Raw genomic sequence first — 27,807 nt, 5'->3', positions numbered from 1 at the left:
TCGGGTCAACACCTATGCAATCACCAGCAATTAATCTCAATAAAACCAAATGTTTTTTTTTTATTAACTCTAATTACCAATATGGTTTAATTATCTTCCTTATAATAACATTTGGTTAACAAAAATATTGTTGTCTATGCATTTACTTTATTATAAATTTTAAAGGGAAGTTATATGTAAGCAAAGTCCCTTATTAATAGTGTGTGACGTAAGAAGTGTATGTGTACGATTAGAGTTTGCTTATTTTGAAACATTATTTAAAAATTGTGGCTAAGAAATAACATCTTATTATATATATATATATATATATATATATATATATATATATATATATATATATATATATATATATATATATATATATATAAATTTTCTCCCTTATGCATGTACTCTGACCTGACCTCTAACTACCTTTACATGCGCGCAAACGCAAGCATCTGCCAGTACCTGACTGTATTGTTGTTGTTTTAGTTTTTTTGTGTGTTTTTTCATCTGTTTTGTTTTCTTTGTATGAGATCCCAATTTGTGTACCTTGCATATTCTAATAAAAAAAGAGTGTTTTAATTAAGTTATTTTTTACAGTGCAGACCTTTACTGCACTTTACAGTTTTAGGTTTTTTTACCGTTAAAATCACAGCCTTATTTACAGTTCTTCATCAATCCAGCAAACCGAAATCCCTCAATACACCTCAGCAAGGAAGCAGGTGATAATGTCCACAGATAAACAACGTGTTACCTGCAGGTCTCTTTGCTAATCAGCACTAAAGCCCCTTAAGTGCGGATGCAATGACAAAGTGGCCACCGTCGCTTGCCTCACACACGCACACATAAAGAGCAGCTATGCATTCAGCTCTTATCTGTGTCAGCCTCAGCGTGGCATTCACGCCATGGCCAGGAACAATGCGGCCTGTCGCTTGCCTCCATCAGCCTGACTGACAGTGGGTGTGGAAGCACTTGTGTCTGGCTTCAGCTCTCTATCTTCCACGGAGCTGTTTTTCCAGTCCAGATTCTCCCCCCTTCCCTCCGTTTTCCTTTAGCAATGCACGGTAGCACAATAAAGGGTGTGTATATGTGTGTCTGTGTGTGTACCCCGCACTTCCTCCCCTATTTGTTTAACTCTACTTTTGAATGGACCATTTGCCACATTTGTTTCCTCCACTGGAGAATTTGACTTTTTTTTGGGTACAGAGGGGGTGTCCTGTTTAAATTGGGGGAAAGAAATGCTGACTAATGACTTTGTAAGTGTTAGGCCCGGTAATGTGGAAATGTCAATGTACCAGAAAGCGAGTGAGAGGAGGGAAACTGATAAGATGAAGTAATAATATTAATTAATTATAATAATGACTAATATCTGAGTTATGATGATATCGTTACAACCGGGTAGTAGAGACCACAGATCCAGCCAGACTATATCAATTGACTCCCTTTATTTTTTTAGGATGATTCATTGATGTTTTGTTATCGCACACTTGGATTGTATTCAAACATTCGATAACATTCCTAAAATGGGACTGGTGATTGTCTGTTCAAAACAGGCATGTGGGTAGATGCCTCATTTGTAGGCCCACGTGAAAACTGCATCTGCTAAAATCTGCTTAACATTCTGCAGATTTGATCAAGTAGTTCACTCTTTAATCTTTACTTTTGTTAATGTATTTGGTTATATATGGATGGAAAGAAAACCCCACCCCTAAACCTATCCCTCTTTATGTATGAATGCATGCATGTATGTATGTATGCATGTACACACATTGATTGCAACAAACCATTTAAGTTCAAAAACTAATCCTAATGTGTACTGTGAACTTAATCCATTTGAGTAAATGTAGAGTAGAGAACTCAAACCAACTGAGTATTGTAAAAACTAATAAGTTAAGGCAACTCAAACCGTTTGTGGAAACCGATTGCAACAAACCACTTGAGTTAAACTAATTTATATGAGTACTGTGAACTTCATTTAAGTTGAAGTAATGAGGTATTTCATTAACTTATTACCTTCATCACTGAGTTCCAAACTCTTTTCAAAGGAGTAGAATTAACTTTCAGTCCATTTTGAGTTGATTACACTCATTTCATTTGATAAAGTTGACTGTTGGGTTTTACTATGTGTGCATGTATCTATGTCTATATGTTAGGCTTGGGCGGTATCCAAATTTTGTTATCGTCAAACCTCCTCCCTAATTTACCTTGGCATACGGTATTACCATGCATTAAAAAAAGTTATGACGTAAGGCTCAAACAGCATCACCAAACTGTTGGCTTGTGCCTAAACTATTCAGAATGTCGTATATGCAACCTTAGGTTCAAGGTTTTCTCACAGTCACCTTTTTGTTGCACAATTTGGCTCTCCCTTCTTGTTCGGTTGAAACCTGAAATACTGTTAAACTGCAGAAGTTGTGTTCTTTTTTTCGAGACCAGGTCATTTGGTGCTCAACTCGCCAGTTTTCCCCACCTTTCTCTTTCTCACGCATATGCGTTTTTAGGAATTAAATAAACTATTTAATATTTAATCCTCGTCTCCTATTTAAGTGCATTTTTTTATGACTGTATTGAAACTATTTTTAGATCTTACGGTAATAACATATTGCCATATTACCATCCAAGCTTTATGTATGTATGTATGTATGTATGTATGTATGTATGTATGTATGTATATACGTACGTACAAAATTTTTGGTATTCTTTCTTCAGTTTAGCGGAGTTCAGTGTGGTTTAAAAATGACTACTGAGAGTTCAAACACTGAAGAGCATTAATAAAGACCAACTAATGAAACTGGTCTGGGTACCAACAATTTTGTCCATACCTGTATATACACACATGATTTGCTTAGGGGTGGGGTTTGGGACACGCCTCCTTTTAAAAAATCTTATGCTTTCATATGGATAAAATTGTATGAATTTATACAAATAAGCCACTTTTCTGACAATACCTGTACGTGAAATACCTGTACCTCTACGTTTCCTCGTGAGATCAGGCTGGATTGATCAAAACACTATTTACCAAAATAGTTTTGAAATCAAAACAATATTTACCATATACTTTACGAAATACTTTTTTATACTTTAAACTCTTTTTGCTCTCAAGTGGAATAACAAAAAGTACTGAAAAAGCAGTGTAACAAATTAGGATTTTTTTTATAAATTGCAGTTGCTTATAATGTACTTGCCTTAAATGCTGAAAATGAGCTCAGCAGTTATAATATAATTGCATACATCAGTTCAGAGAAGTAGTGCAGTTGTATTTTTTTATCATACAAATATATTTTGTAGATTATTTAATATTTCTCAAAGTAGCAATATTACATTTATTTAAGACGATTGCCCATGCATACTTAAGGAATTGGTTAGTGACAAATTGGCAGGTATGTTTGATGAAATGGGGTGTGTTACCCGAGAGGTCCCGGGATTAGATCCCAGATGAGCTCCCAAATGTTACAATCGGCTCAAAATTGTAACATAAGAGAGACAATGTGGACCAGGTAAATCGTAAAGAGAAATAATTTGTTAACAAAAGGCATTAACAAAGGATATTTAAAGTAACTGAAGTCAGTGTAAATGGAAGTCAGTGGTCAAACGTGTGTGCATGATAGTTTTTTTTTTTGTTTTTTTTTGCGTGTAATAACCTTAAATTTTCCAAAATTGATTGTAATGCCATAATGTGCACTTTTTGTAAAGCTGCTTTGAAACAATAATTATTGCGAAAAGCTCTATACAAATAAACTTGAATTGAATGAATGATTCAGCAAGTATTGATGTTGAACGGGATTGCTCGTTTTCCTTTTAGACAAAGCAATGAAAAGTACATTTTAATGGCGTAACCCGTAATTAATTCCGTTTTTGAAGTAACCTAACCCAATGAACCTTAAAGGGGTTCCTAAGTGTATTTTGAAGGCTTGGTTGTGTTTATAAGATGCAAAGCAATGTGTGCTCATTTGTAGAAAATCACGTTATTTGTCATATACTGTATCTTACTTTGTACTGCTCAGCTAACATGAAAATGACTGTCATATTTCCTAGTTGCTCTGAAAGGCCCGCCCTCAAGAGGCTCTGATTGGTCAGCTAACATAATGTGCTGTAATTTGCGAATTGGCTCCACGTCACCAGGAAAAGTGTTGATTTAAAAAAAAATAAAAATACTTACAGGTTGTGGCTCACAATCCACAGCTTCTTCTATTATGGTTGGAGGAATTTTTAGCCAAATCCAGCACTGAACTGAGAGAGATTCTGGAAGTTGTCCTTTGTCAAATGCTAGCTATATATTTTTTATAATTCTCTAGAACATAATTAAAATTAAATTGTAAGCAATTGTAAGCACTCTTTGTGTCGTGTCCTTTGGAAACTCAAATACAGAAACAGAAGAAGCTCTGTGGAAATAGCAGCATTTGGACGGAATTTTAGTTTTCTTTGCTACATTACAGCGTCTCTGTCCACTCCCCTTTGCTGTGCGGAGTGTATGCACGTGGTGAATGCGTGTAACCTGAAGTGTTTGTGATATCACTAGCTCTGTATTTTTTTTTATGTATTTTTTTAGTAGAAACTTTGTTCACTGTAGGCTTTGCTAAGCTAACTCTGTAGAAGCCAATGTGTCCCTTTGCATTTAAATTTTAACTTAATACATTTAGAGATGTTTATGTTTACACATTAGCTACATTACACATCAACTAAAGTTTAAAATATGATATCATAATGGACCACTATCTCATACTTCATAAACCTCCCATAATGCTTTGTCACTGCAGTTCCTTAAAGATGTCATCCAGCTGCTCCACAAGGGCAACAGTAATCACATTCTGCGTTCCCACAATCTTCAGGATCTTAGTTGGGCTTATTTATGAATGGCAGCGTATGACAGTGGCCTGGGCAGAGGTGTGTGTCTGCCCATCACCGGATCCACTGATTCCCCGGCAAGGGGGGAGAGGAATGCAGACCGCCTGTCCTCCATCTTTTGAAGCCCACGTTCAAATGACTGCGTCTCCCCCCTCCCCGGGTATAAGTGGCAGCGCAGGGGGCACAGATAGAGGCCGTGTTTGATCTGAAGGTCGCCAGCCCTTTGCCTGTGTTGAGAGATACCTGGCTGACGCGGCTGCTGCTTATTTAATAACATGAAGGGGAAGCGAACTCTCTCTCATAATTAGGCCTAATTACCAAGCAGGTGTTGACAGACGGCTCACGAAGAGACAAACTGCCTTTATCCCGAGTCTTAGAGTCAGATTACTGGAGCTGTCTTATCTGTTACACCAAGAGAGCTGAAAAACGCTCTCTTTTTTCCTCTACTATCAGAATCACGGACTCTCATTTCATATCTGCCTTTTGGTTGTAGCTTTAATTACATATTCAAGCTCAGTGCAATATTGACATGCATTTGTAAGAATTTTAAAAGCATCACGGCGGTTAATCATGGCATATTTGGACATTTAGAACCACCTGAATTAGGGCTGCACAATATATTGTTTGAGCATCGATATCGCAACATGTGCATACGTAATAGTGACATCGCAAGATATGCATTGTTCAGTTAGGATTATAGATGGTCAGAAAACACAGGAGATTTGTGGAGACACTGCAGAATTGAACCGTAATAGTGAAAGTTTATCTTCAGCATGTGTATTTAAGGCCTGTGACTGTGTGAGCATTTGAATTGAGTTAAAAACATTTTAGTAGTGCATAAAGAAGTTTCATAAAGATTCATTTTATTAATTTATTTATATGGTAAAGACTATACAATGCTTTTACATTTCAATTTCTATACCTGAATACTGTTGCTCTCTCTAGAAAACTATAAAGCATGTTTTATTTCACTTTAATATTTGCTCACCTGTGTTTATTTATGACTGAAGTTTATGTATATAAAAAAATAGCATAAAATATATTTATATTTCGCTCCCCTATAAAATTGTCTCAAGTAATGACTGCAAATAGAGCAATTTAAGTCATCTGGTGAAATTATATTGCTATATTAATCGCAGAAAAAAAAAAATCGCAATGTAACATTTTTCCAATATCGTGCAGCCTTAACTTGAATTATGATTGTAATAATAGTGGTGTCTCAGGTCTTTGTGTGTGTGCGTGTGTGTGTGTCTGGTATTTTTTTTCCATCAAAGCTGAAAAAAAAAATTAATCACAAATACACTAACGTCATTATTACTGATTGTAATATGCCGATTTGATGCAAGAAACATTGATTATTCATTTTTAGAATGGTTTAGGGCTGCATGATATTGGAAAAAACTGACTTTAATATTTAGTTTTTTTGGCAATTATATATTGTGATATTTATATAATATCCGAAAATGACTCTATTTTGAAAGAATTCATATTTTTTCATTGTTTGGAATAATTTCATAGGGGAGAGCATCTGCATTAAATGTACAAAACTGAAAAATAAAAATACAAAGTAAAATGAATTAAAGTACAGATGAAAAGAATCGAACAAAGATAAAAATGAAATAAACAGCGCTTTATAGTTATCGATGCAGTCTAACAGTGTTGACTTACAGGAATTCAGTAATCTAATGTAAAATAGTAATGCGCAATTCCATACAAATGTCAACCTTCCCATTAAAAAAAATTAAGTTATCGCCAAAATAGCGAAACTATTTTTGCCTTTTTTGTACAAACAAGTATTTTACAGTGCTCTTAAATATACTCAAAAATGTCTCTATTAATGTTTTCAGTCTATTATATTTGATTTACCAAAATCACACAAGTGGCGATTTCACATCTGTCAGATCCATAACGGAGAGATGTCACTTTTCCCTTATAAAAAAAATAAATAAATCATTTTTGTTCTATAGATAGACATATTTGATCCTTTTGATGAGCATTATTTCTTTTGGGTTGTGCAGTTTAATTCACAGAATTTCGGCAAAGTATGTTGTATACGGCAAACTTGCATACTTTTTTCATCACATCTGTAACGCATGTTTATTTTCCTCATTTAAAATCTAAAAAATGTTCACAGATTCATATTTTTCTGCTCCCATAACTCTGTGGTGAGTTGTTTTGGAAAATATAAAACCGATGGTTAATATAATGTTAACATATACTTTCTATATCTAATTTATGTTTTGAGATTTTACTGCAAATATCACATCAATATTGCTGGAATTGCTCTAATACAGTCTTCATTGTATAAATAATTAAACACAATCTTAGTTGAAGTGGGGAGCTTAATAGTTTCTTGTCTAAATTGTTTAAATTCACTTAAAATCGCTTGAGATCTTGCGATGTGACTATTGCAAATTCACACATTGTGATATTGATACAGAAACGATATATTGTGCAGTGCTAGAATTGTTCCTCTCTCTCTCTGTGTGTGTGCGTGTGTGTGTGTAAAGACTGACGCTTTTTCTTTAACACATCTTTTAGTGGTCAATTAAAATCATGAAATCATCTCAGACATCGTGATATCTTAACTGTTACTTTGATCAATTTAATGGATCGCTGCTCAGTGTTAGTTTGAACCCTTTTTGGGCGCTTTTACCTTCCATGGCAATGTAAATGGATCAAAAATGAGCTTTTTAAGCATCAAAATAACAAGCATAAATTTGTTGACGTATTAAAAGAAAGTCCAGCCTCAAAATACTCATTTTGAATCTTTATATTTTGCCATCAAGTCGTAACTACTTTGTTAATTGGACAGTTTGAATCATTTTAATTGTATTAAAGCTTATTATGATTGTGTATTCTTTTTATTTTTTAATAAGTACACATCAGACTGATGATGATGATAACCTGTTCTTGCATCGATTATTCTTCCCAAATTAACTTGTTTAACTTGATTAGTGGGACAGCACGGTGATGCAGAGGGTAGCACAATCTCCTCACAGCAAGAAGGTCACTGGTTTGAGCCTCGGCTGGGTCAGTTGGCATTTCTGTTTGGAGTTTGCATGTTCTCCCCGTGTTCGCATGGGTTTCCTCCGAGTGTTCTGGTTTCCCCCACAAGTCCAAAAACATATGGTATAGGTAAATTGGGTAAACTAAATTGTCCGTAGTGTATGTGTGTGAATGGGTGTTTCCCACTGATGGGTTGCAGCTGGAAGGGCATCCGTTACATAAAACATATGCTGGATGAGTTGGCGGTTCATTTCGGTGTGGCGACCCCTGATTAATAAAGGTACTAAGCCAAAATGAATGAATGAACTTGATTAGTTGGGGCTGTACGGTGGCACAGTGGTTACCACTGTTGCCTCACAGCAAGAAGGTTGTTGGTTCAAGTCCCGGCTGGGCAGTTGGAGTTTGCATGTTCTCTCCGTGTTCGTGTGGCTTTTTTTTTATTGGGTGCTCCGGTTTCCCCCACAGTCATGCGCTAGGTAAATTGGATGAACAAAATTGATTATAGTTTATGAGTTTGTGTGTGTGAATGTTAAAGTTTATGGGTGTTTCCCAGTACAGGGTTGAAGGGCATCTGCTGCATAAAACATATGCTAGAATAGTTGGCCTTCATTCCAAAACCAATATGGCCCATCTTGTCTTTGATCCACGTTGTCTCTATCAATAAATCTCAACAAACAAAAAACACCCCTAAAAAGTTGATCTACCAGTGCAGTCATGATCTTTACTCTTTGCCCTAGATCTTCAGCCTGTTTTTCCACTCCATCCCATATCTTTAATTCTCTTCATCTCTGACTGACAACACTGTATTTGCAGAGATATGTTTTGATGCGTCGTGTTTGCACAACGAGAACATGCATTTCCAGACCTGTGTGTCGAACAGCCCCGGTGCAGCAAACCTCACAATACGGGCACGTTAATCCTCTTTAAACCTTTGAAAACCTCGCTGTCACACAGACGATCTTCCGATAGTGCATTCCTTCGCACAACAAAAGTAAATAGCCTCATTTTGGGATGTATATTTGAGCTGGACAGTCCAAGCTGAGTTCTCATTTCGTCCTATAGTGCATTACTTCACATTAAAAACTTGATTTTTTTTTAAGAAAGAAATTGAAATCAACTACTTGGCCTTTTTCTAAGTGCACAACTAAAGAAAATCGCCTCATTTTGCGATGTAGTTGAGCTGGACAGTCAAAGCCGAGTTCTCATTTCAGCCCCTATATGTGCAGTAGACGGGGTCTGGCTCCTATACAGGCCTGATGGCGACTGATAGTCACGGGTTCTAATCCCACTGCCTCTTCTGTAAGAAAGCAGAGGGCCGTTTAGTGACTGTCCCCTTTGTGAAGGGGTTCATCTGGGGCGGCTAGGGGCTCGACTCTTAATTAGGAAGGTAGGGCAGTGAAGAATCTCCGCTTGACAGATTAACATGCACAATTTAACCACTAACCTTCCGAAATGAGCTCCCCCAAAATACCTGCGGGTTCAGTTTCAGCAGCAGGGCAGAGGTGAGCGGAGATGACACTGAGCTGATGGGTCTTTATTAAGCAGGACGGCTTGGTATCTAAAATCAGCAATATCTGTTGCCACTCAAAGGATATTTTTGTGTAATTGTCTTCATTTTGTTCCATTTTATCTGCCATCTTTCTTTTTGCTTCCTTTTTAATGGTTAAAGGGATAGTTAACTCTAAAATTAAAATTCTGTCATTATTTAGGCTACTCACTCTCATGATGTTCAAAAATCTATAAGAAATGTGTTTATTTACAAAGCACAAATGAAGACACCTTTACTATTATAATATTAGAAGATTTCTAATCCTCCATTGGAAAGTTTATTTACCTGAAACAAACTTTAATTAAGAGATTTAAAAAATCCACATGAATTGAGCGGTTTAAAGAGCTCCTATTATGCATTGAAAAGGGTCATATTTTGGTTTTGAGGGTCCTTAACAACAGGCTGATATGCATGCAAGGTCAAAAAACAGTTTCATTGTCTTATGATATGCATTTATTTTTACCTAATTATCCCAGCGACTCCCATATGATTCGTTCAGCGATTCATTTTTTATTTATTTATTTTTTCTAATCTGCCCTGATTGGTCCGATGACCCAGTCTGTTGTGATTGGTCGACTGAGTTCAGCACGAGACAGAGAGAAATACCCACCGCAGCTTATCAACAATTTGAAGTAGTCGGAGTGCAGAGTGAATGTGTGAGCCCAATGCAGGAGTGCATTAAAGCAATGCAATTAAACACCAGCATATTGCTCTATTCTTAACCATAAGTAAAAACGGCAACACACATTTAATATTAATCCACACAGTGGCAAAAGCGGAATTATTTTTAAACACATGTGTAGGAACAGCTGACGGTGGCCATAGCAACGACAAACGGCAGTGGATCGCGAGCTCCACTAAATCCGTAAACAAAGTTGCACACGTCGCGTTTTCAAGGTGGTTGTAGACACGCTATGAGAATATAAAGGGTTAACCAGATACACAGTACAAGCGGTTACAAGTAACAAAGCACAATTAATTACACATTTTGCAAGCTAGAGAAAACAAGGAGGCGACCATTTTAATCGCACTTAAGTGACTTACACTTGTGAAATGGAGGAAGAAACTGATCCATGAACTGTGTACTGTAAAGTTCATGTCAAGCTCTGACAAAGTCTCAAACATCAATAGTCTTTTCTGACGAATAGACCAATCCCCATTGTAAGCGTGTAGACTGCTGAAGCACTCATCAGAAAAATGACAAGAACACAGCACAAAGCTGGGGCGATAATGCTGAGGTATTTTAGCAAAAATAAACTTGACTCTTTACAGCCTCATCTTTATAGGGCAAATAACAGTAACTTTCCCTCACATTTCAGAGCACAGCATCTTCGCGACATTATTCAACCGGGATGTGCTACAGTGGTTGTCTTCCTCTTTTTCTTTCTACAGTGTTTGTGGTTGGGGCCAGGGGGTTTCTATTTTTCCAGGTCTGTACGTGCAACAAATGGGTGGGGCTTGAGTTCTGTATCGACGTCACACCAACATGGCTAAAGACTCGTTACAGCGCACAATTCATTCGAACTACTATGATTCGACTCTTTAATAGATGAATCAATAGTTTTAAACATGGTGCTCTTTCAGAATTGAGCCTTAGCTGGAAATTTCCCCTTCTTTAGAGCTGTGTTGCACACTGCATGGTAGGTGATTTTCAAAAGCCTAAAATAGGGGTTTAAAATCTTTTAAATTTAAAGTCTTCTAAAGACGTCCTTATATAATTTACAGATTTAATTTAGGCATTTATTTACATGTAAACAATTTCAATGTTTACATGCACACTCATAATATGATTATATTGAGATTTTGTCAGCATTCCAAAAGCATGTATTGTGAATTAACATGCATGTAAATACCTTAATCCCAATGGTTCCATTTTGGATTGCATTACATTGTTTATTTTATCTAAAGTGACTTAAAATCAGTGATAAGAGAAGTGATTCATTATGGATGCAAATAAACATATCAAGTGTTTTTTGAAAAGTAAAAGCAAGAATAGAGAGGGATTCATTTAGGATGCATTAAAGGGTTAGTTAGAAATAAAAATAATGTTATAATTACTCACCATCATGTCATTCCATTCCCCTGAGAGCTTATACTCTTCGGAACACAAATGAAGATATTTTAGATGAAATCCCAGAGCTCCCTCATCCTCCATATACTGTCCCAGGAATTCCATGAAATAAATCCAAAATTTTGTCAAAACTTTCAAGTAACATAGCATGCAAGTGTCATGTTGCATGTAGATAAGTCATTGCCGAACCTTAGGGTTGAGGGGCCCTAAGCAAGATAAACTAAATAATGTGTTATCCTTCTAAGGCCCAGAGTGTTTTTTTACATGCATTTTTTAATTCTTTACATGCAAATTTTAATTATATATTTATTTATATATATTTATATATATTTATATATATATATATATATATATATAATATATATATATATATATATATATATATATATATATATATATATATATATATATATTTATAGCAGAACATACCTTTACTTTGAGCTTGCTTTTCTTCCTCTGATTTTCTTCCTTCTTTCGGCTCTGGAAAGATTAAAATTTAAACATGCTAGTCTTTCTGCGTTTGGTGTCGTGAGGTATGGCAGACATGGTATCGGTTGTCCTGAACTATGCCACATTACACGAGAAGAAATGATTGAATCCTGTGTCTCGACGCCCATCTATCGTTTGCGACTCCCCACAACAACCTACCTCAAGGAAATCGTGCTAAAATTGTGTGATTTGACCGGGGCTTTATAACTAGCCAATTGAGTGAGCACACTTTCTGAAAGCGCTGACAAATGGGATTACGGCGTTTGCTGCTTCAGAAGTATTAATAGACCAATTAATATCGAAGAAAAACAGCATTGGTAATATGGGAATATTTTGGTTTCAAAGTCAGACACAGAACAAAAACAGGTAATTTTTAAGAGGTGTCACAGAATTGTTGCCACGCTTACAGGTTATTGAGCTGAAGCTTGAATTAAATTAAAATCAGCTTGAAGCTTGAATTAAATCGTAAATCAAATCACAATTGCAATTTCTGTCAAAAAAAATAGCAGTTGGACACTGGAGCATTTTTTTTTTTTTTTTTTTTTTTTAAAGATTTATTTTTGGCCATTTTGCCTTTATTAGATAGGACAGTATTTAGACAGGAAGGGAAGTTGGAGAGAGAGAGAGGGGGGTAGGGTAGGGAAATGTTGTCGAGCCGGGATTCGAACTCGCGACGCCCTGACGTGCTACTGCACCATATGTCGGCGCGCTAACCACTAGGCTATTGCGCCGACGGAGCATTTTAAAGGTGCGATTCATCAGCAGATCTCTCGTATGTCAGCTTATAGACAAACCAGCTGATCGATGTGACTTTGAAACACTCCACTATAACGTTTTTAAAGCTTCAGTATCGATTGATACCGAATTCATGTATCGTGACAACCCTAGTGGAAATGAACCAAAATTCATGACATTTAATTTAGGGTGAATCTATTTAAATAAATAATGAATATGGTTTATTATGAAACTTCTCAGTCAAGCAAGCATCAGAAAAGATTCTGAAGTCGGCTGAGCCATCCTACAGGTTTAAAACCACATCAGTGTGTCAAGTTTTTAATGTTTTCTTTTATGAAGACATCAACAGATTTAGCTCTTTGCGGCCGTTTGAAAGGGATTTGTCACTGACATCTAATTATCTAATTTCCATCTAGATTTTTGCGGTCTGTTGCATCTCGACTGTGGCCCTCCCTGAAGTCAGCAGAGCCGTTTGCGCTCGCGTGTGCTTTGAAATTCTTTTTTTTTTGTTAGCTGTTGATGAAAATAAAAATTGAAAAAGACAGATTCCAGTCTGTTTACAGTAATTAAGCTGTCTCACTCATGATTTATGACGTATTGAGTAAGAGGTTTCACAAAGGAGAAGGTAGACGAGGAAAAAAATAACATGATCACGTCTTCCTTTCGCCTAAAGGCTTTTAGTGTTTACAGTGTTAACCGAGAGATATCAGTGTTTACATATGGGCTCATGCTAATAGTTATGTGAAAGTTGTGAAAACAAATGCCACTATCGCTGGTCAGGAGGACAATAAATCAGAATCAGAATCTTTATTGTCATTGTACAAAATACAGCAAATTTTATGCTTGCCCTTCCCTTCAGTGCAGTCCTATTTATCTAAAACAACAACAATAATAACAACAAGAGATAAAAAGATAAAATGCTCAATAATTAATTATAAAATAGTAACGATACAATACTAAAAGTGCGTATAAAGTGGCAAGTGCGTTTTCTGGCAGCTTTTTAAATTTAAAAGTGAATAAAATGTGGGCCAGAAAGGCATACAATTTAATGTCCAAGCGTATAAAGTGGCCAGTGCATTTCCTAGCAGCAAGTTAAAAAGTGAGGAAGGTTAAAAAGATTATGCCCAGAAACACCCTCAATTTAATGTCCATTCATTATTGCAACAGCCCTTGGATATGTACTTTTTTTTAGTCTGTTTGTTTTGGCTTTTATGGTCCTGTATCGTCTCCCTGAGGGTAACATTTGAAATAGATGGTATGCTGGATGGGATGAGTCCTTCAGGATGCTGCGTGCTTTGTTGTAGCAGCGGGCCTAAACAACTCCTCTAAGGAGGAAAGAGTGCAGCCGATGATTTTGTGCACTGTGTTGACAACCCTTTGGAGAGCAGCTTTTTCCTGGGCAGTGCAACTGGCATACCACACTGGGATGCATTACGACAGCACACTTTCAATAGTGCATCTGTAAAAGGACACTAGCAGTTCTTGGGCCAAGTTGTTATTATTTAGCACCCTTAGAATATGGAGTCGCTGCTGTACTTTTTTTTTAAACAAGTGCTATAGTGTTGGTTTTCTATGATATATTTTGATCCAGATGCAAGCTCAGATACTTAAAAATTACTGTAGTCATATTTTATTGTGTATATATATATATATATACATACATACATACATACATATATATATATATATATATATATATATATATATATATATATATATATATATATATATATATATATATATATATATATATATATATATATATATATAAACATACATATATATACATATTTGTTAATATATACATATTTGTTTTGGTTTCCTATGATTTTCTTCTATCTGCCGTTTTGTCCCCTAATTGCTCTCTTATAGAAATTATCCATACTATGTTATGTCAACTTTAGTCTGAATCGTTTGTATAGTCATTTGTATAATTATTGATTCACAGTATTTATTATAAGACATGCACAATTTAGTTTTAAAAACCCAGTTTTCAGGTTTGTCAAATATTTGTTATGATTTGTTATGAAAGTTTGATATTTTGTATTTTATATGTGCAAACAAGTTAAAAATGAACTGAATCTTTTTAGTGTGTAAAATTGCATGTATTAAATATAAATATGTTTGCGCATTAATCATACATCTCTTATATATTTATATAATCTATAATCATACATCTCGTATATGTACGTATGCTTATGTGTTTGTTTCTTTTTGTTTACTTATTTACTTATTTACCTATTTATTTACTTATTTACTTTTTAATTTATGTACTTATTTATTTACTTTTTTACTTATTTACTGATTTATTTACTTATTTACTGATTTATTTACTTGTTTACATATTTACTTTTGTTTATTTACTTTATTTACTTTTTTATTTACTTATTTATTTACTTATTTACTTTTATTTATTTACTTTATTTACTTTTTATCTACTTTCTCATTTACTTTTTTATTTACTTTCTTATTTATTTACTTATTTACTTTTATTTATTTACTTTTTATCTACTTATTTACTTTATTTACTTGTTTGCTTATTCACTTTTTTTAACTTAATTATTTATATATATTTATTTACTTAATTTTTAAAAACTTTTTTACTTATTTATTTATGCGTTTACTTTTTATGTAATTATTTATTTACTTTTATTTATTTATTAATTTATTTACTTTTATTTTAATACTTTTTTTATTTATTGTTATTTTTATTTATAATTTTTTTCTGTTAATCCTTTAGTAAAGAATTTATGGACAACGCATTGTTATTGCTATTAATTTTAGCTTTATTTAGTTTCTGTAGGATACTTATCAGGGATGTTGCATTTGCTGTGATGATGGCCCGTCCTCCTCCCGACCCGTTGTACATCCTGAGGGGTTCAGGTGCCTCAGTGAATGCGCTTCACTTCTGCTGTGGTGGAGATGGTCCACCGCTCCTCTACTCTGGGTTGGTACTAAAGTATTAAATGACTTTTTCCCTTTTGGTGGAGTAGCTCACAGAAAGTCAACATTTACTGAGCATTTACAGTTGAATCAACAGTTGAATGTATTTTGATTTCCAAAGTAGGAAAAAAAAAAGCTATGGGTGATTGTGTATAAGCAGGTACTGACAATTGTCTGGTTAACATTCGTCAAGTGTCTTATTTTATATTGAGGAAAAGAAATAAACTCATGCAGGCTTGGAGGGTGAATAAATAATGACTTTGTTCATTTTTGCTTGAGCTATACATTTAACACTCTTTTTTTAAAAGGGTAGTTCACCCAAAATGAAAAATTCTTTACTTTACCCACCATTTACTTCAAATCCTGTTTGAGTTTCTCTCTTCGATTGAACACAGAATTAGATATTTTAAAGAAATCGGGAAACCTGTAACCATTGACTTGAATAGTATTTGTTTTTCCTACTATGGAAGTCAATGGTTACAGGTTTTCTTTTAAATATCTTATGTTGTGTTTAACAGAAGAACAAAACTCATTAAAGTTTGGAACCACTCGAGGGTTGAGAAAATAGTAAATAAATTTTTTTTGGTGAACTATCCCTTTAATGTGATCTTCATGTTTGTGTGGTTTAGGTCAGGTACAGGTGCAGTCCATGTGTGGAACCTGAGCACCAGGAGAGCAGAACGTGTTTTAGAGAGCCATGCTGGGAACTCTGTAATCTGGCTTCACACCCTCAACAACAGCAGAAGCAGCCTCATCAGGTAGAGGAGCACGGAGGAAAAATGTGTCAAACTGTACATCATTATTGTCAAATGCTCATTAGGGGTAGGAATCTTTAGGGACTTTACAATGTGATTTGATTGCAATTTTGGAAGTTTTTGCTGTTTATATTTTATGCAACTTTCCATTTTAACCAGAATTTGAGTTTTTATGCTTTTGTTTATGATTGAAATGTACACTCACCGGCCACTTTATAAGGTACACCTGTCCAACTGCTCTTTAACGCAAATTTCTAATCAGTCAGTCACGTTGCAGCAACTCAATGCATTTAGGCATGTAGACATGGTCAAGACGACCTGCTACAGTTCAAACCGAGCATCAAAATGAGTCAGAAAGATAATTTAAGTGACTTCGAACATGACATGGTTGTTGGTGCCAGAGGGGCTGTCTGATTATTTCAGAAACTGCTGATCTACTGGGACTTTCACACACAACCATCTCTAGGGTTTACAGAGACTGGTCAGAAAAAGAGAAAATATCCAGTGAGTGGCAGTTCTGTGGGCACAAATGCCTTGTTGATGTCAGAGGAGAATGGCCAGACTGGTTCGAGCTGATAGAAAGACAACAGCAATTCAAATAACCACTCGTTATAACTGAGGTATGCAGAAGAGCATCTCTGAACACACAACACATCGAACCTTGAGGCAGATGAGCTACAGCAGCAGAAGACCACAACTGCCTCTCCTGTCAACTAAGAAGAGGAAACTGAGGCTACAATTCGCGCAGGCTCATCAAAATTGGACAATAGAAGATTGGAAAAACATTGCCTGGTCTTATGAGTCTCGATTTCTGCTGCGACATTTGGAAGGTAGGGTTAGAATTTGGCTTGAAAAATATGAAAGCATGGATCCATCCTGCCTTGTATCAACGGTTCAGGCTGGTGGTGGTGTAATGGTGTGGGGGATATTTTCTTGGTTTAGTACCAATAGAGCATCGTGTCAATGCCACAGCCTACTTGAGTATTGTTGCTGACCATGTCCATCCCTTTATGACCACAGTGTACCAATCTTCTGATGGCTACTTCCAGCAGGATAAAGTGCCATGTTATAAAGCGCGAATCATCTCAGATGAGTTTCTTGAGTTCACTGTACTCAAATGGCCTCCACAGTCACCATATCTCAATTCAATAAAGCACCTTTGGAATGTGGTGGCGCTGGAGATCCACATCATGGATGTGCATCCGACAAATCTGCAGCAACTGCGTGATGCTGTCATGTCGATATGGACCAAAATCTCTGAGGAATGTTTAGTACCTGCTGACTCCATGCCACGAAGGATTAAGGCAGTTTCGCTGTGGGCGAAAGTGGGTCCAATCCAGTACTAGTAAGGTGTACCTAATAAAGTGGCAGGTGAGTGTATGTATAACAATACTGCCATCCTAAAAATTATTCATTTTATTACCAAAGTTATATTCAGCATGAACAAGCCCTGAATGTAATATTGAAACACCGGATTACAATGAGCAATTCTAAAGAACAAACCATTCTCCTAGATATGCAACCAGATCCAGATATGTTTTGTTTATAACATTTAAAGAAAGAAATGTCTTCAAAGCAAGAATGATTATATAAAAACTGCCGTCCCGCTTCTTTAAAATTGGTAAGTTTGTCCCCCTTTGTCTAAATTAAGTGAATTTGACCGCATATGTACATGCCCCTCACAACACTTCTTATTTTTCTGTTTCTAGCTCACGTCCCCGCAGGCCCACTCCTCATTTTTGTTTTTATGCATTTTTATATACAATAAATAAAATATCATAAAACTACTAAGTACATACAATTTAAATAGGCTAAAACAACATATTTACCATGTTGATAAAAAACAGTGTGCATTCTCTATTACTTATTTTTACCACATCTTTACAATCTGTGTTATTACTTATTATTAAATGCATTTTATTTTATTCAGATTTGCACTGTGACCTTAACCTAAAAACCAGGCTCTGCCTTTCATGTCCCTCCTTTTTTTCCCCCTCAGGGATATTTAATGGATGATAAATCTGTTATTTTGTGTGTCAGTCAGGGTCGGGACATGCGGGTGTGTGTGTGGGATCTGTCTGAAGGCCGCAATGCAGTGACAGACTCTCTCCACACAGGCAGCGTGGGCTTCTGTCAGTGCTCTCTGCTGGAGTCCCAGCCCGGATCCACTCTACTGGCCCACCCTACACAACACATGGAGGAGGTGAGAGACTGCACAAATCACAGCTTCATCACACACATCTTAAATTAGTGCACTGGGGTTCACTGTCAGAGCAATATAGTACATTCAGTTTCAGATGCTGATGCCAATTTTAGAATTGAGAAATTCTAATGACCGATGGTAGTATTCTGTAATTCAGTGATTTGGTCATTCGAGTCACACATTAAAATTAAAATTGTTCAGTTATGTTAAGTTAACTAATTATGTTTAGTTTTTGTTGATTTTCTTTAGTGGGTTTGCAACGCTTTTACTGAGCTTATTTGACTGAGCTTTTACACATTCTACACATTTACACACCACTCAGAGCACTGAGTTCATCAAATCAGGTGCTCTTAGATGTTGTGAGGGCAAGGTTGGAAAAATAAAAGTGAACGAGCCTTTTGTGTGGCTATTTCATTTATTTTTATTTTTTCTGACATTGTGAAGCACTTTGGTCAATGATTGTTGTTTTTAAATGTGCTGTATATATAAAAATTTAATTGAAAAGTTAAATATCTTACAGCTTAAGGCCGATTTATACTTCTGGGTCGAGTGATCAGCGTGACCCACGGCGCCTGCCTTGCGCGTAGTCATGCATTTATACTTCTCCGTGCTGTTTGTGTTGCTCTGCAATAACACTTCCAAAACGTTAGCTGGCAGTAGGTTTTTATGTTCCTCTGTGTCTTGTTTCTTCACGGGAGTTTTGTTTTTTCTGAATGCTATTTGAATGTACAAGTAGCTCAAAGTTGCTTATTCAGAGGTGGGAACCGGCGGACGTGCAATAACATTAATCATAAGGTAAACACAAAACAAAAATTTCGAGCTTGAGCTCTTTCACAGGACTCGACACTTGTAAACACTCTCTCCATCAGGCTCGTGGCTCTCAGCACCACTCACACTCGTCACCGATACCAAGCCGACCAATCACAGAGCTTGTGCTACCAGTCGTTGCGACGTGTAGTTGCATTTTATTGAGAGGTGCACATCAGCCTTCACATTACTGCTTAGAAGTTTGTTGGCAGCAGTGTTGTGTATAATAAGTTACAAAGCAATTAGTTACTGTAGTTACATTGCTTAACCCATACTTTAGTTTTTCAGTGGATAAGTTCTTTTTAATTTTAGGTAATTTAATTAGAGTTCTGTATAAATCAATTCAGAAAAGCAGAGTAATAATATATATTTAATAAATTATATAAATATATATATTAGGAATGCAACAGTTCTTTTTAAAAATCGTATCGTCCCCTTGTCCTCCCTTGGTTCGATGCGCCCTGTGATCTGTGGTTCAGAATATGTCTTATTAATATTGGTTTGGTAATTAAAAACAACTGCAAAAAAAGTTCCGCCTTTGGAACTTTTTTGGAACTGCCTTTGTACGTTTCTGATTACTTTTCACATGTACTGCACGTGCGAAGACCTGTCCAATCACCTCTTAGTATTTATACTTCTGTTGACATCACGTTTCCTCACGTGTTGCTGTATGGCAAGTGATAGAGGCCAAAACACAGCACATTGCCGGAAGACACTCAATGTAAATTTATACAGGCACAAAAAATCATGGTTTCTTTGCAAAGATAGCTTAGATCAGTGGTCACGATCTAGGTCAGTGGTCACGATTAATGGTGGATCGAGGTTCCGTGTCCAGATCCATAAGTGTCCCATACGGACTCGGTCATACAGCCTATAGTTTGCGCATATCTGTTACTTCAGTCCCACTCCAGCTGGTGGTTATCGCTCCCACTATATATTCACTCAGTTTACCCACTGTCTGCAAAGAAAAGTTTTCTTCTCTGCTCGATGTACTGTTCCCGCGGAATTAAGAGAGAAGAGCTGAACGCTCTCTCTTTGCTTTAGTTTCATTTACTACAATTGTGCTGATAACGGAGCTCTCTTTAATCATTGTTACTAAAAATGCGTTGTTGCCTTGGTAATGCTAGCATAGTGTAAACAGGAGTAATCAACACTCTAAAAGTGCTCAATTATTAAGATATGTTGACAATTATTATCTGCATAATTGGTTGAGACTGAGTCAATATGTAAATTAGAAAAAGGGGAAATTTAAGCTTTTACTCTAATTTTGATTAATTTTATTTGAACATTCAATTTTCAAAATGCCTTGCTTTTATTTAATTAATGCAAGAACTTGCAAATCTAGTCATGTGCGAAGCCTGTTGTATTGTCATGTGTTTGTTACCCAATAAATATGTTTATTGTTCTTTGAATTTGTCTAAACATAACACATACCGTACTATACTGAAACTGTGACCGTAAAAATCGTGATACCGAGCCATGGGTAGATTGAACCGTTGCACTCCTAATAAATATATATATATATATATATTTATATTTGCACTAAAGGTTACATTTGTCTGACAGTTGCACATGATTAAAAAGAACTGCATAAGAAATTAATCACAATATATAGTATGTATGCAATTTGGTGTCATAACTTTGAAACATTAATTAGATTTAGTAATTGTCTTTCTTTATTGAAGCTATAATACCCTGTTTTATTCAGATTTTAAGAATTAAGTTTAATGTTTTGCTGTCTATGCACGGAGATTGGGATTTTAAGTAGCATTGAGTCATTAAATTACTTATTGAGGAAATTAATTTGCAGACAAAGTAATTAGAAAAGTAAATTAATTACAATTGTAATGATCTAATTAGTAACTTATTGTTTTTAATAATTAATGATAATAATTATTATTAATAGATAAGTAGGGCGACACGGTAGTGGCTCAGTGGATAGAATTGTCACCTCACAGCAAGAAGGTCGCCGGTTTGAGTCTCCACTGGGCCAGTTGGTCTTTCTGTGTGGAGTTTGGATGTTCTTCCCATGTTCGTGTGGGTTTCCTCAGAGTGCTCCGATTTCCCCACCAATCAAAAGATATGCACTATAGTGTATGAGTTTATGAATGCAAGTGTTTGGGTGTTTCCCAGTATTGGGTTGCACCTGGAAGGGCATCCACTGCTTAAAACATATACTGCGATAGTTGGTGGTTCATTCCACTGTGGCTGCCCCTGTTAAATAAGGGACTAAGCCGAAGGAAAATGAATGAATGAGTTAAGTATAACTTAACGGTTTAACTCTAGGGCAATTGTAAAATAAACCTATTTCCTAAAATAAAAAAAATGTTCCTTTGAGCAAAATTAATTCAGACTGTACAGGGATGTGTGATTTGTGCAGTCAAGCAGGCAACAGAGAGCAGAGAGTGAGACTATTGCTCTGTCCTGGCTTTTATTGCATCCCGATTCATGTTTCACTCTCCAGTCTGCCAGTTTTTCACTTGAGAGAGTCTGAACTGTCACTCGATATACATTTACCATGCTTCATCTACCTGCAGCCAGACCAAACATTGAGCTTCAATACTGCTGTTATCTGTTTCCCCCGCAGAGCTCCATATTCAGCTTCCTGTTCCTTTAACAATCTATAAATGCTACCACTGTTATTGACCTTGTTCTTCATGTACGATTGGGCGCAGCCATTGGAATCTTTTTTGGCTCAAAATCAGTGGAAGTGAATGAGAGTGTAAGTTTTAAGCGTATAAACGCTCGTTCTTGTCATTACTCCCATAGGCGAATGAATAGGGTATATGCACAGCTAGTGTTTTGCCCTACCTATAAACTTCCGGTGAATGGTTGATGTGACTTTTTTTCTATTTTATACGGTTCCTTTTACAGCATCTATGTTGAAATGTAATTAAAATATAATCAGTTAACTAGACTTAAGCATTCATTTAGTTGTTCAGGCGTAAAACGAGGTGAAAAGCCGTTTATATGCACACGCCGTCAGGATCAGCAGGCAAGTACAGAAACTCCATTGAAATTACTGAAGTAAAATACAATTTTCCTATTTTAAAGACATTCTGGTACCCACTTTATATCGTTTGTCAATCAGGCAGTGAATATCATTCATTTTGAAAGAAAACAGATGTTAAACACTGTGAATTGTGTAACGGCATACAGCTCACCGTAATCGCTTTAACTTGATTGCTGAAAACTAAAAGTCCTTCTGCATATACCGTATCAGAATTTCTCAAACAATTGCAAAAAATGAGCGCACTTGTGCATTGCAGAATAAGATCAATGCAGACACAACATTATTAAGGAAATTATTAAGGACATTACCATCAACAAAGGTGACAAGATCAGCTTAATGAACTGCTGCTTCTGAAAAAGTTGGATAGCATTATTTGTGCATTCATTCTCTGTTTTATGATTAGATTAATATATGTATTTATTCATAAAATAGGTTCAAATATAAAACATATTAAGTAGATATTTACAATTTTGGTTAAAAAGTGGTATAAAAACATTTCCTAATTATTATTTTTTGTGTGCGTGCGTGCATGCGTCATTATGGGGTATTGTGTGTAGAGTTTTGAGGAAATTAAAAAAAAAAAAACTGTAACAAAAAAAAATTTAGGCGCATACTTTCTGCATGCATTGTGTGTGTATATATATATGTATTATATATGTATATATGTATGTATATATGTATGTATATATGTACGTATATATGTGTGTGTGTGTGTGTATATGTATATATATATATATATATATATATATATATATATATATATATATATATATATATATATATATATATATATATATATATATATATATATATAATTAGTGCAAAAATATTTTCCCTGCTGTAAAATTATCATGAATTGGTGATGCATAACAAAGTAATACATTTTCATATTTCTAGTTTATATTTTACCAAGTTAAGCATTTAAATTCACTTTAAGCTGCAATAGTTAATAAAATATGATTTACTGTTAGTATGGACAAAATTGTTAAAACTATTATGTATTAAAATGTTTAAAAATGTCTTTGTTTAACAGCACTTGGGAAATATTTGAGGATTAATAAATATAAATAAATAAAATGTATATTTGCCTTTAGCTGTATTTTTATTGATAATAAACAAATAAATCATTAAATCAAGTAAATAAAATTGAAATCATAAAAAAATTAAATAAGCATTTGAGTTATTGCTTGGTATACTATCTGTGCAATTTTTGGGCAACATTACTTATTTTATCACTTATACTTATTACTTTTTCATCATAAAAATACGATGTACTATCAGTATAGCAAAGACAAATAAAGTTATTAAAACTATTCTAAATTAAAATGTGTTTAAAAATGTCTACGTTAAAGAGCGCTTGGTAAATATGTAAGAAACGGTAAAACAAACAAAAAAAACATTAGGGCTAATCGTTTTGCCTTCAACTGTGTTTTTATTGATAATAAATAAAATATTATATTATATTATATTATAATTCATTAAAATACCAAGTAAATAAAATTGAAATCATAAAATAAGTATTTGAAATATATATTTGCCATTTAAAAAAAAAAAAAAAGTGTATTAACCAAGCGGCAACCTCCCGCTCTCTCTCGGGAAGCCAATACGGAAGTAACTGAAACTGCAATTCATCAAAATTCCGCTAGTCCTGGCTCCATAATAGAGCAAGTGGCAATTGAGCCCACTGTTAGAATGGCCAACTTTACAACAGAAAAAAAGGTGTTTACAGCCTGGTACAAAGAACGATTTTGGTTCATATAGCTATTATTACCCTCCATGACAACTGTGAGGGGGGTGAATTTTTTTATAACTCATCCGTTTCCTTTATATTAGGTTATATTAAGTTTGCATAATTAAGGGCGTGGCCACTTGAGTGACAGCTAGGTCTCGCTGGTCGCCGTCACTTCACCTCAGCTGAATCCGGCAGATTAGCCACTGATCTCGGCATATTCATCGAATTTTTGTGTTGTTTTATGTGGCTTTACACAGCCAGCTGCCTTTTGGACTTATTTCTTACAATTATCAGATGATATGGGATGCTGTGTGCACTTAATTGTGCTCACAAACCATTCATGTGGCCTCCGTTTCCCATGTGAGTAAAGTTATATACTTGTATACCATCTCTATAAATGTATTTGTTTTATTTAAGATCATTTATCATTAATATATTTCTTTAGACCCGTAAAGCACTCCAGAATGTGACAGATTGATTAGCTGTAGGCTCTAGAATAGTCATCTGAAGCGTTATCATACAGTGTTATGCTGGAGTTCATCAATAGTCTTGCATTTACTAACACACACTAGATTTGAAGTGTTTGGAAGTAATTTGCGTTTTCCTCCTGTAGAAAAACGTCATAAGAACACTGCTTAGTGGCTCAATGTATTACTACAGTGTTTTTAAAAGTCTTAACACTTTATTGATATAGTGTACAGCCAAGCACATGTGCTCAGAACACAAACGAGTCGCAGGTAATAGAATATCAAGCGTTTCTCCCAAAGTAAAGTCTGTCTGCCTGGTCTAAGCAAACTGCCAGCAGGCGTCTGTAGCTCCGCCCACTCTCCGCCTCTTTGCCCTAGTTTGGTATCCCGCCGTGGGTGCGATGACGCGCGAACAAAATGGGACGGTTGGCCGCGCCTACTTGTGGCTTCTTTTGCAGTGTTCAGAAACCTATGGGTGACGTCACGGATGCTCCGTCCATATATTTTACAGTCTATGGTATTAACAGTTATTGCTTTGAATGTCATCTATGTGCAGTATTATTTATTTAACTGCTAATTTACAATGTGCAATATTACTTATTACTTTCAACAAAAGCTGACTCTGAAAAGCACATTAATTCCAGTGAACATTTACTTTAATGAAGTTTGTTAATGGCAATATACTGTCTAATCTAATCAGATCTGGTCTATTATGCACTAGTGTACTCATTGCCCCATAGTGCTCAATCATATGGAAGTGTGAGGTCTGGTTTTACAGGTCTCTTACATCTCCCTCCCATCTTGTACTCTCTAATGAAGGCCTTGTCAAAAGCTCTTCAAGGTAATAACCATCACAAGATAACTGCAGGCCAACTGCACAACTATACGTCTCTTGAAACAAATAACAATGCTGCAAGGCATGCTGGGAGTCCGGAACTCCAAAAACATCGACCTCATCTGTGTCTTCCGGTGTTATTGCAGACTTTCATGTTTGGCGTTCCAGCGCGGCTGACAGTGCAGGCCTTTAATTAATAGAGCCGCTGTTATTTATTGACTGCTTAACTGGTGTCAGGATCGCGCTCTCTCTGTTTAACCTGAGGGGATGAGAGCGGCCCTTCTCTGCTGTTTATAGTTACAGGCGTAAACACATGTAGGACGCACAGATGTGTCTTCGTGTTAAAATATGAATCGTTCTGGAGTCAGAGATGTTGAATTGAACTTAATTAGGAGGATTCTTAATCATGGCTGCCGCCGCAATCAGCCTATGACTTGAAAGCTGAGAATAAGCTAATAGATTGTTTATGCATTATATACTGTGACCCTGAGAAGTGGACACTTAAACTGAATTAAAAACATTGACACTTTCTGCATCAGATGAAATATTAAGTCTAGTTGCATTTATTTTAATAGAAGGGTCGTGAACTGTTTCTTTCATTATTTTGTGGCGCTCTCTGAGGTCCACATCAATATTTTTTTATTTAAAAAATGGCTACTTTCTGTCCGCACTCTGAATAAAATGGCCAAAAGTTAGACTAAAAAGTTTCAATGCTTTACTTACAATTACATTTATTCATTTAGTAGATGCTTTTGCCAAAGCAACTTACAAGTGAGGATAAAAGAAGCACTTCAGAAGTTCAAATCATCCTATTTAAACTGTTGTTTTTTTGTGTGTGTCCTTCAAGTGCTTTGTCTGGTGCATATGGAGAGGAAAAGAGTATCCCCTACAGGTGGTTTGTCAAACCCACTCACCAGTGTGGAGCACATTACTTCTATGATTAGGACCTAAAGTTATATAGGACACTCATGTTCCCACTTATATAAACATTTTCATGCATGTTTAACAGCCTATATATCAGAGATTGTCAACGTCTTAATTCAAAGGTCCAAAGGTAAATGTTCATCAATGTCAAACATTTTTTTTTTAAATTGCCTAAACAAAACTTGTTTTTAATAAACATCCCAACTGAGTCTGGTTTCTCTCAAGGTTTTTTTTTTCTTCACTTCTGCCATTAGTGAAGTTTTTTTTCCCTCTCCGCTGTCGCCTCTGGCTTGCATGGTTCAGGATCTATAGAGCTGCGCATCGTTGGATTTGCTCTTCAATATTTGGACTCTCAGTAGTGATTATTAAACCACACTGAACTGAGCTAAACTGAACTGAACTTAAACACTACAAACTGAACTACACTGTTCCTATTTACTATGACCTTTTATGTGAAGCTGCTTTGACACAATCTACATTGTATAAGCGCTTTACAAATAAAGGTGAATTGAATTGAACATCCACATACATGAATTAACGGTTACAAATAAGTGTCTTTTGCATTTAAAAATGCATTAACAATAAGCAGGGCCGGATTAACATATGGGCTAGGTGGGGCAGAAGCCCCAGGACCCGCGGAAGAAGGGGGCCCTTGATTGACTGAAGAATTAATTTGTGCTATGACGCGGGAAATGCCTCTGCGCTATGCTTTCTCTCGCCAATAATGTGAAGTATTCCTTTAGGTTCGCTGCTGTTCAAAAACACCGGTGCTAAACTGGGGCTCGGAGTGGCTGTAGCCCAATCAGAATAATGAATAGCCCTGTCACCCCATAAGGGTGAACAGATCTCCCAATTTTCCCAGGACAGTCCCTTATTTCGGCACTACCGCTAGAACCATTCAGTCAAAGGTAGGCTAACCAAGCTTATCATAGAACAAAAAATAAAATTCATACAGTCTTCACTGTTGATTAACTTGTACATGTAGTAACAGAAGCTGGGATAGGCGGAATCATGCTGAATAGACTCAAAACTGAAGCTCAGTCTCGGCCACGCAGCGGTTACAGCTGAAATCGAAAAACCACCGCACGCCCACACAATCCTACACGACACAATATAACCGAGATCGTGTGTGAACAAATCAAAAAACCTGCACAAGCGGTTATCAAAATGTTTATCATTGCGGAATATGTATTTCAAGTAAATACACTCGGTTATGCTTTACAGTAAGTCTAGCTGAACTAGTTAGGAAGCAAATGTTTTTTTTTATGAAAGCGATAGAATGAATGAATGAATGAATGAATGAATAAAATGTGGATGCTAGCCTTCTGTAACTCAGAAGACCACAATATTTTGGAAATTAGAAGCATTGATTTTAAAGATATCCCATCATTAGGGATTTTTAGTCAGCTAAAGTTCTAAAAGAATGTTTTAAAGGTAAACCCCTATTT

At 35.8% G+C, this 27,807-nt stretch overlaps 1 protein-coding gene across 1 annotated transcript in view; it reads left to right on the top strand.

Annotated features, from left to right (window-relative positions):
* gnb1l (guanine nucleotide binding protein (G protein), beta polypeptide 1-like) overlaps window positions 1–27,807 on the top strand; it is a 63,967-nt gene that overhangs the window by 2,457 nt on the left and 33,703 nt on the right. The window contains exons 2-4 of the mRNA XM_056457449.1: window positions 15,475–15,627; window positions 16,253–16,381; window positions 18,419–18,581. Of these exons, the coding sequence (XP_056313424.1) occupies window positions 15,515–15,627; window positions 16,253–16,381; window positions 18,419–18,581 (405 nt within the window). The 5' untranslated portion in view covers window positions 15,475–15,514. The remainder of the gene's footprint in view (window positions 1–15,474; window positions 15,628–16,252; window positions 16,382–18,418; window positions 18,582–27,807) is intronic.

This window comes from Danio aesculapii, chromosome 5 (assembly GCF_903798145.1).
Source record: "Danio aesculapii chromosome 5, fDanAes4.1, whole genome shotgun sequence".
Taxonomy (NCBI): domain Eukaryota; kingdom Metazoa; phylum Chordata; class Actinopteri; order Cypriniformes; family Danionidae; genus Danio; species Danio aesculapii.
The sequence above is the reverse complement of the archived record's forward strand: the minus strand, read 5'-3'. Positions and strand labels throughout refer to the sequence as shown.